Source organism: Saccopteryx bilineata, chromosome 3 (genome assembly GCF_036850765.1).
Source record: "Saccopteryx bilineata isolate mSacBil1 chromosome 3, mSacBil1_pri_phased_curated, whole genome shotgun sequence".
Lineage (NCBI taxonomy): Eukaryota > Metazoa > Chordata > Mammalia > Chiroptera > Emballonuridae > Saccopteryx > Saccopteryx bilineata.
Genome location: NC_089492.1, coordinates 86346974 through 86366515, shown reverse-complemented (window position 1 = coordinate 86366515; position 19542 = coordinate 86346974). Strand labels below are relative to the sequence as shown.

Genomic DNA, 19542 nt, shown 5'->3' with positions numbered 1-19542 from the left:
GCCTTGGCCTCAGGCACTAGAATGGGTCCAGCTGGAACTGAACAATGCCCCAGATGGGCAGAGCATTGCCCCCTGGTGGGCATGCCAGGTGGATCCTGGTTGGGCACATATGGGAGTCTGTCTGCCTCTCTGCTTCTCACTTCAGAAAAATACAAAAAAAAAAAAACCCACAGGAAATAAGCTATTTACTATCGATATAAGAAACAGCCATACCTGTAGAGAATTTTTATAAGAGTTTCTTTGAGCCAAACTGCCAACATATGCCAGCCAGGGAGCAAAATTCCAAATGTTCCTGCAAAATGATAGTTTTGAAGCACCTTTTATGCATTTCAAATTAAGGAAAGGACCTATAGAAGATTGAAGAAAGCAAGGAGGGGATTGGATTATGGTATAGTTAACAAGGTTATATGCTCTTTTGAATGTTGATGCTCCCTTAGAGGTATTTCAAAGGTGTGCTAACCTAGATGCACAAGAACAATTGACAGGCTGGCGTGAAACCTTACACTAAAGAAGTAACAGGCATAAATGATGCTTTAGACCAGATTAATTTGATATTTTTAAAGCATTTCACCCCAAAGCAACAAAATATACATTCTTTTCAAGTACACATGGAAACAGCATTATTTACAAAAGCCAATATATGAAAGCAACCTATGTGCCCAGGAATGAACGATTGGATAAAGAAGAGGTGGTATGAAAGACAAATACCATGTGATTTCACTTATATGTGAAATCTAAAGAACAAAATAAATAAATAAAATAGAATCAAGCTCATAGATACATAGAACAGACTGATGGTTGCCAGAGGAGAGTGGGTTGGGAAGTTGAGTGATAACGGTTACGGGATTAAGAAATATAAATTGGTAGTTACAAAAAAGTCACAAGAATGTAAAGAACAGCATAGGGAAAATAGTCAATAATGTTGTAATAACTATATATATAGTACTAGGTGGGTACTAGACTTGTGGGGGTGGGGGGAAATGAATCACTTCATAAATTATATAAATCTCTAACCACTATTCTATACACCTGAAACTGATATAAAAGACTGTATGTCAACTATAATTATAAAATTTTTTAAAATAAATTAAATAGACCCTGGCCAGTTGGCTCAGTGGTAGAGCATCAGCCCGGCGTGTGATGTCTCTGGTTTGATTCTCGGTCAGGGCACACAGGAGAAGGGACCATCTGACCATCTGCTTCTCCATCCCCCCCCCCTTCTCTCTTTATCTCTCTCTTCACCTCCCGCAGCCATGGCTCAGGTGGAGCAAGTTGGCCCTGGGCACTGAGGATGGCTCCATGGCCTCGCCTCAGGTTCTAAAATAGTTCGGTTGCTGAACAATGGAGCAACAGCCCAGATGGGCAAAGCGTTGCCCCATAGGAGGCTTGCCGGGAGAATCCTAGTTGGGGCGCAAGTGGGAGTCTGTCTCTCTGCCTCTCCACTTCTCACTTAAGAAAAAAAAATTAAAAATAAATAAATAAAATAAAAAAGTTATTAGCCTAGCGCATTACTATCTACCATAACCTACTCAATTAGGAATTTATGATTATTTATGATTAGATCAACCTATGAGATTACTTTCCATAGAACTCTTTTTTTTTGTTTATAATACTCACCCCCCAAAAAATGTCATGGTGGCCAGATGTGTAACCCCAGAAAATACAGGGGATTTTCTAAAGAAATAGAAGAAGGCCCTGGCCAGTTTGTTCAGTGGTAGAGCATTGACTCGACATGTGAAAGTCCCAGGTTCAATTCCCAGTCAGGGCACAAAGGAGAAGTGACCATTTGCTTCTCTTCCCCTCCTCTTTTTCTCTTTTTCTTTCTCTCTCTTTCCCCCATGGCTCAACTGATTTGAGCACATTGGCCCTGGGTGCTGAGGATGGTTCTGTGAAACCTCCACCTCAAGAACTAAAAATAGCTCGGTTGCAAGCATGGCCCCAGATGGATAGAGCGTTAGCCCCAGACGGGGGTCAAAAGGTGGATCCCGGTCAGGGCTCATGCAGGAGTCTGTCTCCCCTCCTATCACTTAAATTTAAAAAAAAGAAAAGAAGAAATAGAACAAATTATTTAAGGGAGAGCTACAACAGTTAAACCCTAAAATATGATACACAGGAGTTGCTCACACTAACTGCTAGCCCACCATTAACCCACACACTCAGTAAGCCCAGCCTACACAGAGTTCCAATCAGAGTTTCATTGCCTGCCTTAAATATAAATGGCCAATCAAAAGCGTCTTTTATTTGAAGAAAGCCTACAGAACAACAGCGGGGGAAAGATGATAAACAAAAATATAATCCCTGGGATACATGAAGATAATTCAGAAAACAGAAGAAAATTTAAAAGAACAAAAAACTATATCTTTTTTATCTTCTATATTCATAGAACAAGAACAAGATATTGTGAAAGAGACACAGACAGCAAGAGCAAGAAAGAGCTCTTAGATATTAAGATACCTAATAATGACTGTTAATAAAAAATTAACAGAAGAGCTACAGGAAAGATGGAGGGTGGAGGGAGAAATGGAATCTGAGGAAGTTATTTGAGACTATGTTGCAATAAGATAAACACCTGTTTACCAAGATGTAATTCTGGAGAAAACAAATTTCTTAATACATATATTCTATAAAACAAGGTCAAATCCAAGAGAATAATGAACTAAATCTCACAGTGATAACTGTGCAGGAGTAGACTTGTAGAGCAATCATTCAAGAATTTAGACAAAGACCAGAAGACAATTACAGATTTAGAATAGATAGTAAGTTATCAATCTTGACTATGCAAAAAGAAAATAATAGAAAACAAAACCTGGGAGGTAAAAGAAGAGGAATGGAAGGGCGGGCAGGAGCTAATATCTTCATCTTATAAAGTTGGGAGCCAAAAGACACTATGGTTATGGGAAACTAAATATCGTAATAGCATACTAAAGTGTTCATCGTCATCACGTAGAACTATGCTTAAGAAATAACAGTGTGAACACAGTGCCAGGCACTTACAAAGAATTTTTACGGGCTGTTCGTTGAACTGTACAACACAATGCTTAAAATGATCCATTAAGAAAATGTTTTAAAGCTACAGGGTAACCAACACAGGAACCAGTAGTGGTGATATAATTATATCAAAGAGGAGGAGGAGAGAGAATAAAGGGTGCAATGAAAATAGGCTGATGCCTCCTGAATCAGAGCAGGAAGTCAAAAGATAATACTTAACAGTGATAGGTCAAGAAACAGAAGCATAAACATATTATTTAAGTATATGGACCATCACAGAAGAACTAACCACTAAAACGATTTCTGTAATCTACATTTTTAGGAAAATAGTGATCATTTACTTACATTTTAATGTCTCTCCAGCATATGGTATGTGCAGTTTAAATCGGTCACAGTTGGGTCCAGGAGTCAATGATGTGCAGCTTTTAAAAAAAAAGAAAAAGATTTTTTTAAACCCTACATATTTAAGATATTTAATAAAGTAAATTTTAAAAACAAATAAATAAAAGACTAAAACAGCTTATAGAACAAAAGAAAAGCCCAGAGTGGCCATTGAGGCCAAGACAGTAAGATGCACCCTAAAACAAATAATTCCTCTATGTCGCAAAAAAATTTACATGCCTCTAACAACAAACACACTGCTTCAACTATTCCTCTCAAAGTAGCATAATCCTCTTTTAAAACAGGTATATCATCCAAAAGAGGTCTGTAGTGTTTGATGCCAAGAACTATAAAACAAGAGTGATTTTATGGTTGTATTTTAAAGATGGACTCTAGCTTTCACTCAGTTCTCAAAGAGCCCACTTTAGGCCTTTTTCTGGCACCAGATGGTTTTCTCTCCTTCCCTGACTGTAAAGCGCTTCCTCTAGATGTGTGTGCCCCACAACATACGTGTGCAGGAGAGCACAATGCCCGCACTCAGGTTCGGATACAATGCGAATTTCAAAGGACCATGAGTTAGTCACCCAGGTCTCAACCATTGGTATTTTTTAAAATCTGTTTGTTCTCAAATTCTATACAGTGGTCCCTTATCTTTCACGGGGGTTAGCTTCCAGATCCCCGGGTGAATATCCACGAAGTAGCAACTTTATATTTTATAATTTATATATATTTTCATTTTTTTCAATTTCTCAATATACACTTATCTTGTTTTCAATTTTTTTGGCTAGAAAATGCTTATTTTACCACAAAAATAATCAAAATAATATATAAAAATATCTTTGTTCTGCAAAATCCTGCAATATAGCAAAAAATCCACAATACAAAATTAGATATATACAGTTTAAAATACAATGAGACCACGAAAAGTGAACTGCGATATGGCAAGGAATGACTGTAATGTCCTTTGTTCTTTTACAGATTTACTTCATGAGATATCTTTCAAAATATTACAAGTCATACCTTCAACCGTATAATAGCAGTATCAGTTAATTAATAAGATATTAATAGTATATGAAGATTGAGGAAATTATCTTCATTTAGTTTTTAAAAAGTGAGGTATTCAAATTATAAAGCCAAGCAAGAAGGCTAATTTTCTTTCATAATTCCAAAACATGCTAGATACATATATTTATTCCAACAATACTTCCATTCATAGGAAGTATTGTTGGAATAAATATATATATCTACCTTAGATGCCTACTGTGAAGGGTAAAGTCATTTGAAAATAAATTTGAGAAATGCTGGCTCTAAAAAAATCTAACTTAGACTTCTTAGATTGACTATTACTTTTGACAAAATGATTTGAATGTAAAAGAGAAAAGAATCAGACAGAAACATTAGATGGAATTAATATAAATCACCAGGTTGGTTGTTTATCTTTATGGACCAAAAAAAAACACAACACAGCTGTTTATAAACTACACAAGAAAATTGCATTAGTAATTGCATCTATCATATTTTAATTTTTCACAGGCTTTGAGAACACGTTCTCCTTTCCTTTCAATAAAAAAAATTCTGCTGGGCAAATTTTACTAAGAAAATGTTTCCTTTATGTTGTACTCTTTCTAGCATATAGCACAGTAGTTATTTGAAAATGCATAAATTATAGCATTACAAAATATAAAAGAATAATCTAATGACAGAAATGACCCTACAAGAAACACTAAGAATTTTCTTATATATTCAACCAGTGATGCTTTAAAATAATTTAAATAAAACAACATTCATAATCAAGTGCCTTTGGGCTTGAAGATCAAATTATCTATCTCTGAAGTTATTAATAATACAGGAAATCCTCAGGATTAATCTGATTGTAGTTTGTTGGAATAAGTCATTCTTCTTCAATGTAAGATTAGTTTCTGAGCTGTTACTTTCGCTGTTGGGCCACACTTTATATGACTTGCTCTGGGCTTTAACCAGGACCAGGAAAGTGTTTTGTGCTGTGACCTTCACCTTCCTACTTACTATTTGAACATCTGGTTCCAGCCACCTCAGGCTGTGAAAAGGACATATTTCCCTCTCAGTGATTCATTCACTGAATTTTTCACTTTGATAAGAAGTACTGAGCATTCTTCTAAGTGTCAGGAATACAGGGTGGATAAGACAGGCAAGATCTACAATTTCATGTGACTTAAATTCTGGCAAGGGAAGAAAGAAACACACACAAGAGACAAATATATAAAATGGCTTAAGAGTGCTAATGTTACAAAGAAAATAAAACATGCTGTAATAAATCAGGAGCTACATTACACTGGACGATTGGGAGAAGAAACCTCTGGAGCAGGTGAAATCCAAAACCTGAGTTACCCAGAGTGGCCGACAGTGTTCTAGGGAAGAACATTCCAGGCAGAGGAAACAGCTGGTGCAAAGGATGGCAGAATCGAGTTCGATATATTTGCGGGAAGCAATCTTGATCTGCCTGGGCAAGGCAGTGCCAGCAGAGTGAATGAGGGAAAGGAGCAAACAATTAGGACAAGGAGTACGCAAGGGACAGAATTACAGTCTTGTACATAGCGGCAATTAGTTCAGGCTTTATTCCAAGTGCAAAGAAGGGTTTTAAGAAGAATAATATCTGATTCTTTGCTTTTAAAGGATCACTCTGTTTACTATATGGGAAAAGGGACTAGGACTATAAAGACAGATATCGGGAGATCAGATAGGAGTCCATTTCAGGCGAGAAAGATGATGGATACTTAGACTAGGGGAGCAGCAGAGGCAATGGAGACAGATTCACTCAATAAGGTGATCAGGAGAGAGGTAAGTTGAGGGAGAAGGGAAATCAAAGTGTAAAGCAGAGGTTTTCAACCTTTTTCATTGCATAGCCCATTAACTAATTACTAAAATTCTGCAGCACACCAAAAAATATACTTTTTGCTGATGTGACAAAATAGATAATTTATTCACACTATATGGCTATCGTTGTGTTGGCTGTTGTAATTCTTTTTTTATTTGACAATCTGAAAGAAAAAGAGGTCCCTGGCCGGTTGGCTCAGCGGTAGAGCGTCGGCCTGGCGTGCGGGGACCCAGGTTCGATTCCCGGCCAGGGCACATAGGAGAAGCGCCCATTTGCTTCTCCACCCCCACCCCTTCTTCCTCTCTGTCTCTCTCTTCCCCTCCCGCAGCCAAGGCTCCATTGGAGCAAAGATGGCCCGGGCGCTGGGGATGGCTCCTTGGCCTCTGCCCCAGGCGTTAGAGTGGCTCTGGTAGAGGCAGAGCTACGCCCAGGATGGGCAGAACATCGCCCCCTGGTGGGCAGAGCGTCACCCTCTGGTGGGCGTGCCGGGTGGATCCAGGTCGGGCGCATGCGGGAGTCTGTCAGACTGTCTCTCCCCGTTTCCAGCTTCAGAAAAAAAAAGAAAAAGAAAAAGAGGTCATTGTCCCTGACTAAATAGTCAGATATTGCATGTTTTAAAAATTCTAATAGCACACCAGTTGAAAAGCGCTGATGTCAAGTACAAAATGATAATCAAATCTTATATGGAAAGAGAGCCAGATTAATAGGTGAACTAGCCAAACTTCACCAAAACTTACTTTAGGGAGAGTGCTGCATGTTGTTGGTAAAATCACTCGGAATGAGGATGGGGATGAGGTAATACACTCCAAAAAGCATAACCAAGTTAATCTCCAGTTAACTGCAAGGTTTCTGTTTTGCTGAGAAGAATTACAAATTACCAAGAGCTGAACTAGTCAAGGCAACAGAGGAAAGGCTAAGCCACCAGCAGGTCTCTTTCTCCTACAGAGCACTCAGCTTCTCCTCCAACAGAACACTGAGCAAATTATTTAGAGTCTCTGTTAAGCTATATCTTCCATATTACCTAGGATAAATAGGCTTATGGGAAACAAGCCAATGTCATGTTACCTAAACGTTCTTTTAAGATTAAACTAGAGCCCTGGCCAGTTGGCTCAGAAGTAGAGTATTGGCCCGGTGTGTGGAAGTCACGGGTTCCATTCCCGGTCAGGGCACACAGACGGCCCATTTGCTTCTCCACCCTTCCCCCTCTCCTTCCTCTCTCTCTCTCTCTTCCCCTCCCGCAGCCAAGGCTCCATTGGGGCAAAGTTGGCCCGGGCACTGAGGATGGCTCCATGGCCTCCACCTCAGGCACTGGAATGGCTCCAGCCACAGCAGAGCAATGCCCCAGATGGGCAGAGCATTGCCCCCTAGTGGGCATACTAGGTGGATCCCGGTCATGCACATGCAGGAGTCTGTCTGTCTGCCTCCCCCAGCTTCTCACTTTGGAAAAATACAAAAACAAAAACAAAAAACAGATTAAACAGAATGTTTTCCCTTCTTTAACTACCTCTGTTTAAAATAGGCTTTGGTCATGTTATTTAATTTACTGTGAAATTTCAAATTACACTCAAGGAGGGCATTAGTTTTTCTGTTAATCAAAATAAGGCACTGGTTAAAAAAGATTGAAAAACACATAAGAGTAGTGTGGTTGTACTTATGGAAAAGATTATTTGTGTGTGCGTATATGTGTGTACATTAACAGATTTCAGAAAAAGAATCACCAAAATGTGGCAGGCTTTTGGGTGATTTTTACAACTTTCTTCAATTGCCTTTTTGCATTGTTTTGATTTATATAATATAAACTATTTTATAATTATATAACTATTTTAAGGCTAAATACATCCTTCTGTATTTGACTAAGGGAACTTGGTTATGACTGCTTGATTTACCTCTTTCTTCTAAAGTGCTTCCCTCCTTTTCAGAAGGAAAGAACGTAGGCGATTTACTGATAGTCTTTAAGTATATGAAAGTCTTTATATTGTGATATAAAAACCTTTGCATTTCTAATATTAATTGTGTCTCAGTTTCTTTGTGTCAGAATTTTGAAAATGGCTTAAGTAGGCAGTGATGGTGTCAAGTGTCCGGTGAAGCCGCAGTCAGATGTCAGTAACAGATAACTAACAGAGTGGGGAAGTTCACTCATCTAGAAAGCCATTTCCTTCCACAATAAAAAGCTACTAAACAAAAAGCTACTGGCTTCATTAACATTTTATTTGTATCATGGCAACTTGTGTTAATATAGTTAGATCTATGGTTTAAAAAGTCAGTATTACAAATTCAGTAAGTTTTAATAATCAAAAAAATTTTTTATATGGTTAGTTTATTATAAAAGAGAAACAGAAATTATATGACAGATTTCAGGATTTCAATGGAATGGACAGCTTCATGTGATGCTATTTCGATAGAGATTTATTTCAGTCTACATACTTTCCAAGAATGTCACCATCCCCAAGAAATAATCCTTGTCTAGAACTGCTTTGGTGCCTCCAGATTCTGGAAGAAGAACTCTAACTTTCCCACTAACTGGCTGAATCTCTCCACACTTCCCTTTGGCACCTGATCCAACAGCTACTACTGTTGCTTGCAATACTTTTCCTTGAGACTTTAATGGAATCAAACAATTTTAAACAATTTTTAAAATTGCTGATAATTGAAATGTATTTTCAATGTATTTGAAAATTGTCCCTAAACTATAATTCCTGCATGTTTACTATGTATATGTAGTAGGTGCTGAGAATATAGCAATGACAAAAACAAAAAATATATCTTGGCATTATAATAAAAAAAGTTTTTGGATGAAGAACTAGTCTCTAAAACTTTATGTTTTACTAAATTTTAATTACCTCAGTATACTGGGAATGCACTGTCTTAAGAGTTTGAGAACAAAGGGAACTCAACTATCACAGTCTACAGATTATCCCAGTGGAAATTACCAAATGGAAATTCTTAATAACATCAAACCAGGTAGGTTAGCCTAGTACTTTATAACAAAAACCATAACTAATCATTGATATAATAAAATGCTAAACATAATAACCTCACATACTCTCATCCATTTGGTCTCTTATTTTACATCTAATCATATGACTGCCAATATTATTATCCATCTTGTAATTGTGGTTTGTTTTCCTAACCAGATCATAAGATTCTTGGTGCCAAGAACTGTTTCATACTTTTAAATGTCTTAGTACAGCATTTAGCACAGTGCTGAGCAGCCAGCACTGATGAAATTTAGCATATATTTATAATCAAAAACTAAACTCAAAAAGTGTCATTTTACCAACGACTACAGTGAAGCCCAGAGGGTCTCACAGACAGTGAGAGCACAGGGAGTGGAAACCACTTCCAGGGCACTCTGGCCACGCCGTTGTCTCCCTGACCTAGACAGCTTTACTTAAATCATCTCTCACTGGTGTCCAGGACCTGGAGACTCCAATAACCACGTCCAGAGATAAAGGTTTGCTGAATAAATGCATAAGCCTTGACTCCCAGTCTCGTGCTCTTTTTGTGCCAAAAACTGATGATTTAACTACAATTCTGAAGATGCTCTCATCCTCGCCTCTGAGAAAGGTAAATGTTTGATTCTTTATGAAAGGTCATCCTCTTGAAAAGCTGTACATGTGATCCCAAACTTAAAGTCATTACCTAAAATTACTCTATTTTCGCAATAAATAATAACAGCAGCTAATGTTTGTTGGGCATTTACTATGTGGTAGGTACTAGTCTAAGTTCTTTAATTAGATTATATTATTTACGTCCACAGTAATTTTCAGAGATAAGTGTTATTATTTTTTTTTTCTGAAGTTGGAAACGGGGAAGCAGTCAGACAGACTCCCACATGCGTCCAACCGGGATCCACCCAGCATGCCCACCAGGGGGCAATGCTCTGCCCAACTGGGGCGTCGCTCTGTCATGACCAGAGCCACTCTAGCGCCTGGGGCAGAGGCCAAGGAGCCATCCCCAGCGCCCGGGCCAACTTTGCTCCAATGGAGCCTTGGCTGCGGGAGGGGAAGAGAGAGACAGAGAGGAAGGAGAGGGGGAGGGGTGGAGAAGCCAATGGGCGCTTCTCGTGTGTGCCCTGGCCGGGAATCGAACCTGGGACTCCTGCACGCCAGGTAAATGCTCTACCATTGAGCCAATCGGCCAGGGCCGATAAGTGCTATTATTACCTCCGTATAACAGATGAGGAAACAGAGGCACATAGCTGATATGTGCAAGTAAGAGACAGAGCTGGAATACAAACCCAGGATTCTGGCTCCAGGGCCCATTTTCTTAACCACCATGCTAAATATCACTCAATAATTAAAGGGAAACCTAGTGAAAAATGAGAATTATGATTTTTCTCAACAAATGCTATGTTATTAAGTATCTATAATAATGAAAAGTACAAGCTGGCAGAACACTGCCAAAAAGAGTGTTCTACCACATGTGTTTTAATGGAAAAAAAAAAGATTTATAAGAATGGTAATAATAACTGTACACATGTAAATCGAAGATGTGAAAGAGGAAGCAAGGTTCTCATAACTTGATTAGATAGGCTCTACAATGTTGACACTATTATATATTTGATATTGACTATACTGATATAGTCAATATATCACTATTGATATACTAACTATTGATATACTCAACAGAGAAAGGTAAATTTGGATTGGAATCCATTTTAAATCATTATTTGAACCTAGTTACTGAGATCTGACTCAAATTATTAAAGTACCACTATTAAGACAAAGAGTTAGCAATTTTACTATACTTTATATGATTTTAGTGACAGCCAAGAACTAATCTGGATTAACACAGCTAAAAAATGATAAAACATAACCTTTAAGACATTAACATTTTTAAAACAATGCAAAATATATGTTTTCTAATTTATTTCTAACCCCTTTATTTTATGTATTTTCTGAAAAATATAATGGTTTAAACCATATCTATTCTTCAAGTGATCTAAAAAGAACACAGTAAATTAGTCCAGGGTTCCTTCCCAGAGTCCACGTCAGTTTCCTTTCTCCTGACTATTAATTTACCATTTGGCATGTTCTCCTACACAGCTTCCTGTTTTCTTGATAATGACGTTTGTGCTTAACTAACAATATTCAGCATCAGCTGAGAAGGAAGTCTTCAACTTTGGCAACCTAAAATAACAGGTGATTGTGAAATAAAACAGGCTCAAAGACCAATAACTGCCTGTTAAATAGCTATTAAGTCACAAATTGAAGTGAATTATTATTAGCTGATAGTTACATTTTCATTTTACAGAATTTATTTTCTCTGAATTGAATCTATCATCAAAGATTTGACTCAGACTAAAGCAGTTTCAAATTCATCATAGTTTCTACACTGAAATGCAGCAGTAAAGAAGCTAGAAGACTGATAGGGGCTAGCCTAACAGCTCTAAATAACCTCTAAAATGGGCAGCAAAATTGCACTAAGGTAAATTTTTTACATTGTTCTCCAGGAGAATGGAACTATCTACTTAATGACATATGTTTCTGATATACCAAATATATCCTCTATATCTCTAAAGCCTGAAATCTATTTCTAGGCCCTACTTAGAAAGTGATGGATTCAGTTCTTAGCATAAGATTTCAAAATGCCAATACCAAAATAAGTGACTCAGCCCAGAATGTTTTTATTAAAATTATAAAAATAAAATATTTTTTAAATGTTTTTGCCAGTTCATGTGGCATCAACGGTTATTCCTAGTTTCTATGTTATATCTCCATTTATAGATGATAGGTTTCCAATCTACTTTAGAGTAGGGAGTATTTTTAAGTGGTAGTAGCTGTTCCTGTAACAAAAATGTAGTTTAGTATTATTTCAGTAGGAATGATGGGCTCAAATACTATTTCTAACAGTTAACTAGAAAGGAAAAAGTCTTTTAATTTTTGAGATAGATGCTTACTTAGCTCATTAATATCTAAACATTCTTTTGTAATATGTGCATTTAATTCACTCTGTTAACAGAATAAAAGAAAAAATTAACAGAATAAGTGCAAGATCATGATTTTAAAACCTCTTTGCAAATGAGGATAAAAAAGGAACTTCCTTAATATGATAAAGTCCATGTACAAGAAAACCTACAGCAGCATCACACTTAATAACAAAATGTTAAATTTTCCCTTAGAGAGGAAAGATGAGACAAGGATACTGTGGACCCTGAGAAAGAAGATACCTACCAAGAAGGGTACCTGGTGGCTAACTGGACTCAAATTTTTTAAAAATAGAACCTAGCAGCCATTCCTACACAGGGGATCTCTCATACAAACTGTTCTTCACAGAGAAGCCTACACTGAATTATCTGCCTCTGCTGAACTGCCTACCCGCACTATGTTTCTGTCATTTGAACCAGCCCTCATAAAAGAGTTTCTGGAATCCTATTTCAATCAATAGGACTAAAGTTTTCCCCATCCAATTGCAGCTGCACAGCTATAGCCCCCATCAACATCTTAACCAACCAATTAGAGCAGCTGCATTCTGACCAATCAGGAAAATGCCCTTTGGACCAACCAAACTGGGAGGATTTGGAGTCCTCATTTACATGAGAACAGACTAATCAGTGACGGGGGGGGGGGGGGGGGGGGGGGGGGGGCAAGGCAGGTTCCTCTGTCTATATCAGGCGTCCCCAAAATACCGCCACCGCATGTGGCCCCCTGGGGCCACTTATCTGCCCCCCCCCCGCCGCACTCCCGGAAGGGGCACCTCTTTCATTGGTGGTCAGTGAGAGGAGCACTGTATGTGGCGGCCTTCCAACGGTCTGAGGGACAGTGAACTGGCCCCCTGTGTAAAAAGTTTGGGGACCTCTGGTATAAACCAGCTCCCTTTTGGTTCTGGGAGCACACCTTCCCTTTTCTTCAAAGACTGAAGACTGTTTCCCTGACTGAGCTGAAACACCAAAGATATCTTACTGGAGCAGCGCAGCACAAGGCAGATGGGAAGGGAGCAGGCCAGAGCAGACCAGCAAGAGAAGCAGAGCAGTCTAAATAGAGAAAGGCCTTGCCTCCGGGCTGCCTTACAACCATGCTATTTTTTACAGCCATGTTCTATCACAACTGAGCTGTTTTGCACTGAATAGTTCCCTTCTTCACCACATGCCAAATTGGGGATTCATGTTGGTGTTGAATGACCATTGGTTGACAATACCCTACCTCTTCTTACCACTTTATTCAATATTGTACTGGAGGTCCTAACAAGTACTGTAGCATGGGGGGAAAAGAGTGTAAATATTATAAAGGAAGAAATAGAACTATACTTATTTGCAGATACTATAACTGCACGTAGAAGAGTTTAAACCTTCATACGCATTATTGGAAATATGTTTAGCAAAGTTGCTAGACAAAGAACATACACAAAAATCCAACAGTATACTATATATGTATGTATCTTTATTATATGCAGCTTAAGTGTCTGTTTGTCGCCGATAGCTTATTGGTTGCTTGCGTAACTGTACTAGCCAAAGGGGTGAAGCTGCCACGGCTGAACGCAAATTGAGCGGGTCAGGGGGAAGGTGAACATTTGTTTGCATTGGCAATCATCTGCTTTTGGAACAATTTAAGGCTGAACGCAAATTAAGCGTGTCAGGGGGAAGGTGAACATTTGTTTGCGTTGGCAATCATCTGTTTTACATAAAAACTACATCTTAACGTAATTTCTTTTAAGAATGCCTCCTAGAGCCCTGGCTGGTTGGCTCAGCGGTAGAGCGTCGGCCTAGCGCGCGGAGGACCCGGGTTCGATTCCGGCCAGGGCACACAGGAGAAGCGCCCATTTGCTTCTCCACCCCTCCGCCGCGCTTTCCTCTCTGTCTCTCTCCTCCCCTCCCGCAGCCGAGGCTCCATTGGAGCAAAGATGGCCCGGGCGCTGGGGATGGCTCTGTGGCCTCTGCCTCAGGCGCTAGAGTGGCTCTGGTCGCAACATGGCGACGCCCAGGATGGGCAGAGCATCGCCCCCTGGTGGGCAGAGCGTCGCCCCTGGTGGGCGTGCCGGGTGGATCCCGGTCGGGCGCATGCGGGAGTCTGTCTGTCTCTCCCTGTTTCCAGCTTCAGAAAAATGAAAAAAAAAAAAAAAAAAAAAAAAAAAGAATGCCTCCTAGAAAATACAGCACTGAAGAGGAGAGAAAAGGAGCTAAAGCTGCACAAAAACGGCTTTTTCGACAAAAAGAAACCACTGAGCAGAGAAAGACAAGGCTTGCTTCAGTCGCAGAGCAAATGCATCTTTCTCGGCAAAATGAGACTGATGAGCATAGAGAAACAAGGCTTGCCTCAGATGCAAGACAAAAAAGCCTGTCTCGACAAAATGAGTCCCTTGAACAAAGGCAGGAAAGAAATGCAAAAAAACGACAGAGTAATGCTGACCGAAACGCAAAAAGGATTAAAACAGTTTCAAACAGAGAAACTTTAATTTTTGAGCATTCCTCTGGTGACATGAATATTAAATGTGAACACTGTCAGTCCTTAAACTTCAAGTTAGAAACTAATCGATTTGACCGTGGCAAGAAAGGATTTTCTCAATGTTGCAAGTACGGAAACATTGTAGTTCCACTAATTGAGAATTATCCACCACTCTTGAATAAATTATTGACTAATCAGCATCCAAATAGCAAACAGTACATGGATAGCATTCGATCCATTAATAGTTCGTTTGCTTTTGCGTCCATAGGAAACAAACCAATTGACTTGCCTGAACCAGGACGGAATTTTTAAATAGTCTGTCACCTTCTGGCATGCCACCTCACAAATTGAGGTTAAAGATTGGAGCAATTATTATGCTGTTAAGAAATCTTAACACCAGAAGGGGTCTTTGCAATGGTACAAGACTAGAGGTTCTCCAATTGAAAAATAATGTCATAATAGCTGTCTTTGGCTTCTCTAAAGGTGAAATACATGTCATTCCAAGAATTGATTTCGCTCCATCTCAAACAGGGTTGCCGTTTCAATTGAGACGTAGACAATTTCCTGTAAAACTTGCCTTTGCTATGACCATCAATAAGTCTCAGGGCCAAACGCTTAAGCGTGTTGTCATTTTTTTACCTGAGCCTGCACTTGGACATGGTCAACTTTATGTTGCCTGTTCAAGAGTTCATGAAAGAACAGACGTAAAATTAAAAATAATTAATGGTCCTCTGCAAGGCGAGCTTAAAAATGATGGAAAGATCTACACAAGAAATGTTGTGTACAAAGAGATCTTTGACATGTGAATTAACATTTTATTATTTAAATCACTTCTATTTATTGAGCTAGCGGTGGCTCTTAAGAAATGTACCGCCAGTGGTTTCCTTCATTGCACTCTACTTTAAGCAATTAAGCAAGTAGAAGGAAGAAACCCCGTGGGGCACTAAGCAAAGGGGTGTCCTCGCCGCCTGCCCTGGGTAATTCAGTTTGAATTAGCAGACACCTTTGCACAAATCATTTTAATTATAATTTATAATATCTAGAACAGCGGTCATTTCGTATGACCGCCGGGCTTTCTAGTATCTATATACCCTCAATAATCAATTGAAAAAAGCTTTTAGAGAGATGCCACTGAAAATAACATCAAATGATCAAATTTGTAGAAGTAAATACCACAATAGATGTATAAGATATCTATGTAGAAAGTGATTTTTAAGAATAAAATCAAAAAATAAATGGACACAGATATATGTTCATAGATTAAAAGACAGATATTTTAAACACACCAGTACACCTTAAATTAATCTGGAACCTAAAAGGTAGAGTCTTAAAATGTTAATAACAGCAGCATTCTTTGAAATAGCCCCAAACTAAGCAATTAAAATGTAATTTCAAACTGTATCCCAAAATGCCAAGCAGCTACTGGCCAGGGAAATAATTTGGGATACAATCATAAAATGAAATATATAGCAATGGAATAAACTACATCCACATTCAACAACATAGATGAATCCCACAAACATATTAATGAATGAAAGAATAAATACTATATGATTCCATTTGTTTAAAGTTCAAAACCAGAACATACTACAGTATTTGTGCACTGATAAATATTTACAGAGAAGCAGGAAAGTGATGACCATAAAAGTCAGTACAGAGGCTTATCTTTGGGGAAAGAAAGGGGTGGTGACTGGGAGAAGACACATGGGAGCTCCCACGACATTGCCAACATTTGATTTCTTGATTGAGGTAGTGATAACACAGATGTTCACGTTTTGATATTTATTAAAATGTAAGACTATGTTTTACGCTACCTGTGTTTAACAAGCCCTCCAGGTGACCCTGATGCACACTCAAGTTTGAAAACCACTGTTTAAATATGTAGTATGTCTGGGCTTAGTAATAATCATAGTAACTTAAGCTGGATTTTCTAATGTCAGTGGATCAACACAGCCACCTGCATATGTAAGCTCATATTTTCCTTTCTATGAGGGGTTGATGATGGGTCTCTCAATTACTCAGTTGCCTTAGGACGCTGTGATATGCTACATGGATATAAGAAATCCACCATGTAGTTTTAACTCTACTAAAGCCCTTAAGAAATAAACAAGTGGCTTAAATTGATTCAAAGAATCTATGGTTATAAAATAATACTGGCCCTGGCCGGTTTGCTCAGTGGTAGAGTGTCAGCCAGCCTGTGGTTATCCCTGGTTCAATTCCTGGTCAGGGCACACAGGAGATGAATCCCACAAACATATTAATGAATGAAAGAATAAATACTATATGATTCCATTTGTTTAAAGTTCAAAACCAGAACATACTACAGTATTTGTGCACTGATAAATATTTACAGAGAAGCAGGAAAGTGATGACCATAAAAGTCAGTACAGAGGCTTATCTTTGGGGAAAGAAAGGGGTGGTGACTGGGAGAAGACACATGGGAGCTCCCACGACATTGCCAACATTTGATTTCTTGATTGAGGTAGTGATAACACAGATGTTTCTCCACCTCTTCCCCTCTTGCTTCTGTCTCTTCTCTCTCTCTCTCTCTCTTACTTTTCTTTGTCTCTCTCTCTCTCTCTCTCTCCCCCTCTTGCAGCCAAGACTCTATTGGAGCGAGTTGGCCCCAGGTGCTGAGGATGGCTCCATGGCCTCTACCTCCGGTGCTGAAAAATGACTCTGGCTGCAATGGAGCAAAGGTCCCAAATGGGCAGAGCATTGCCCCTAGTGGGCATATGCAGGAGTCTGTCTCTCTGCCTTCTCTCCTCTCACTGAATAAAATAAATAAATCAAATAAAAAGAAAATAATATGAACAATTCAAGTACAGGCAAATCTCCAGGTGGGTGGGGTGGAAAATCAGTCTTGCTGCATAGTATAAATATATGCAGCCAACATTACATTTCTTCCACTAGTATCTATATATTTTTAAAGATTTCTTTTCAGGTATGATAGGTAAAAATACCATATTATAAGTAACATTATTTTTAAAGTATTGCCTATTTTATCTTATATCACTCTTTTTAACTTATATTTTATACATATATAGTTTTAGAATTAAATAAATATGCATGTACTGGGTTCACAACTAAATTATTTGAGGTGCATAATCAAAAAATTTAGATTGCTGCTATCAGTTAAAGAAAGAAGTCCATTCTCAAAAAACTGGAACTGTAATCAGAAGACAAAAATCACACTTATGGAAGTCAAACAGGGAACAATTTAAGACAACAATAGATACAAGTCACAAAGCAATTAGCATGATTAATTGCCAAATTAGTGGTTAGAGAAAATAAGCACAATAGAAGCTGAGAGTGCAGAGAAAGCACTTTTAGCTGGGATAATGAAGGAAGGTTCACTGGAATATGACTGGCCTCTAAGAATGAGTGGGATCTGGTAAAGCTAGGAAAAAGAAAAACATTTACCTGCAACCATCCTTAAACAGAGGCAAAACCAAGGAGACAGATACTCAGCTAGACTGAAAGCTCTATAACACAGAGTTCATTAAACCTGAATTCCTCAGCGCCCAGCAGCATGCCTGCTGGGGCACAGGAAGCACTTGACTAGTGCCTAAATAGTGCAGGTGAGCAAGTGGAATGGGAGAGGACAAACTCCAAGGTCATATCAAAGTCAAAGCAAATTACATAAATGTCCTGGACTGATTTCTATTCCAACTGTGGAAACGCTGGTAATTCTTGCTTTAATAAATATGATATCCCCAGGAACAAGGCCAACCTACATACTATTTCTATACATTTAATGGACATCACTTTATAAAAGTAATTTTTATACTAAACAATTTGTTCAATAAAAATACTCCTATAACCTCTTTAGGCCAACATTTTCATTCCTTGACCCAAAACATGTACTAAATGTGTATATATATGCCCTAGTCTCTGAATTCTGAGGCATTTGTATAGAGTTGACCATTGAACAACACAGGTTTAAGCTGTATGGATTTTTTTCATTCAATACTTTAAAGTATTTTCTCTTCCTTATGCTTTTCTTTTTTTTTATTTATTTATTTTTTTTTATTTATTGATTTTTTTAATTGATTTTTAGAGAGAGGGGAGAGAGAGAGAAGGGGGAGGAGCAGGAAGCACCAACTCCCATATGTGCCTTGACCAGGCAAGCCCAGGGTTTCGAACCGGCAACTCCAGTGTTCCAGGTCGACGCTCTATCCCACTGCACCACCACAGGTCAGGCCCTTCCTTATGCTTTTCTTATAATGTTTTCTTTTCACTAGCTTACTTTAGTGTAAGAATATAGTATATAAACAAAATATGTGTTAATCAACAGTTGATGGTATTGGTCAGGTTTTCAATGAACAGTAGACTGTTAGTAGTTACTAAGTTTGGGGGGTCAGAAGTTATACATGCATTTTAGACTGTGCGGGGGTTGAGTTGGTGCCCCAATTACCTGTGTTCTTTAAGAGTCCGCTGTACTATGTACCTAAACCCCAATCTCAATTCCTGTTCTTTACAGGGAAGGAATGGAGCACACTCAGATGCTCAAGGGAATGAACTAGCAGAGCTTTGATCTCTTTCCCTTTTTGGCTTTCAAGATATTTGCTTTATTTGTGTTTATGTCTCAATAGTGCCTCTCACTTGCTAGGTGCTTGATATATGCTTTTCTTAAAAAACAATAATAAATTTGAGTGAACACAAACAGTACCAAGGCAGGGTACAGAAAGGAATGGACAACCAGTAGATAGTGGGGTGGGGATGGAAAGGACAGGGCGAAGAAAAAAACAAGAAAAAGTGGAAGAATGAACTGTAGTGGAAACAGATGACAAAGTAGAGGTAAAAATGTAGAACGAGCAAGAATGGAAGAGTGGAGAAGAAGGGGGAGAATGAACAGATTCTGAGGTGTCACTAAAGGTATCCCTTTCTTATTGGTAAAGGTGATTTCTAAAGACAGACGAAAAATTTTTTTAA

The 19542-nt window shown here is 38.6% G+C and overlaps 1 protein-coding gene across 2 annotated transcripts in view; it reads right to left on the bottom strand.

The window, feature by feature from the left end:
- Positions 1–19542, bottom strand: part of BABAM2 (BRISC and BRCA1 A complex member 2) — a 406860-nt gene that overhangs the window by 358937 nt on the left and 28381 nt on the right. For both annotated transcript variants that reach the window (XM_066266796.1, XM_066266797.1), the window contains exon 3: positions 3334–3410. In XM_066266796.1, the coding sequence (XP_066122893.1) occupies positions 3334–3410 (77 nt within the window). The remainder of the gene's footprint in view (positions 1–3333; positions 3411–19542) is intronic.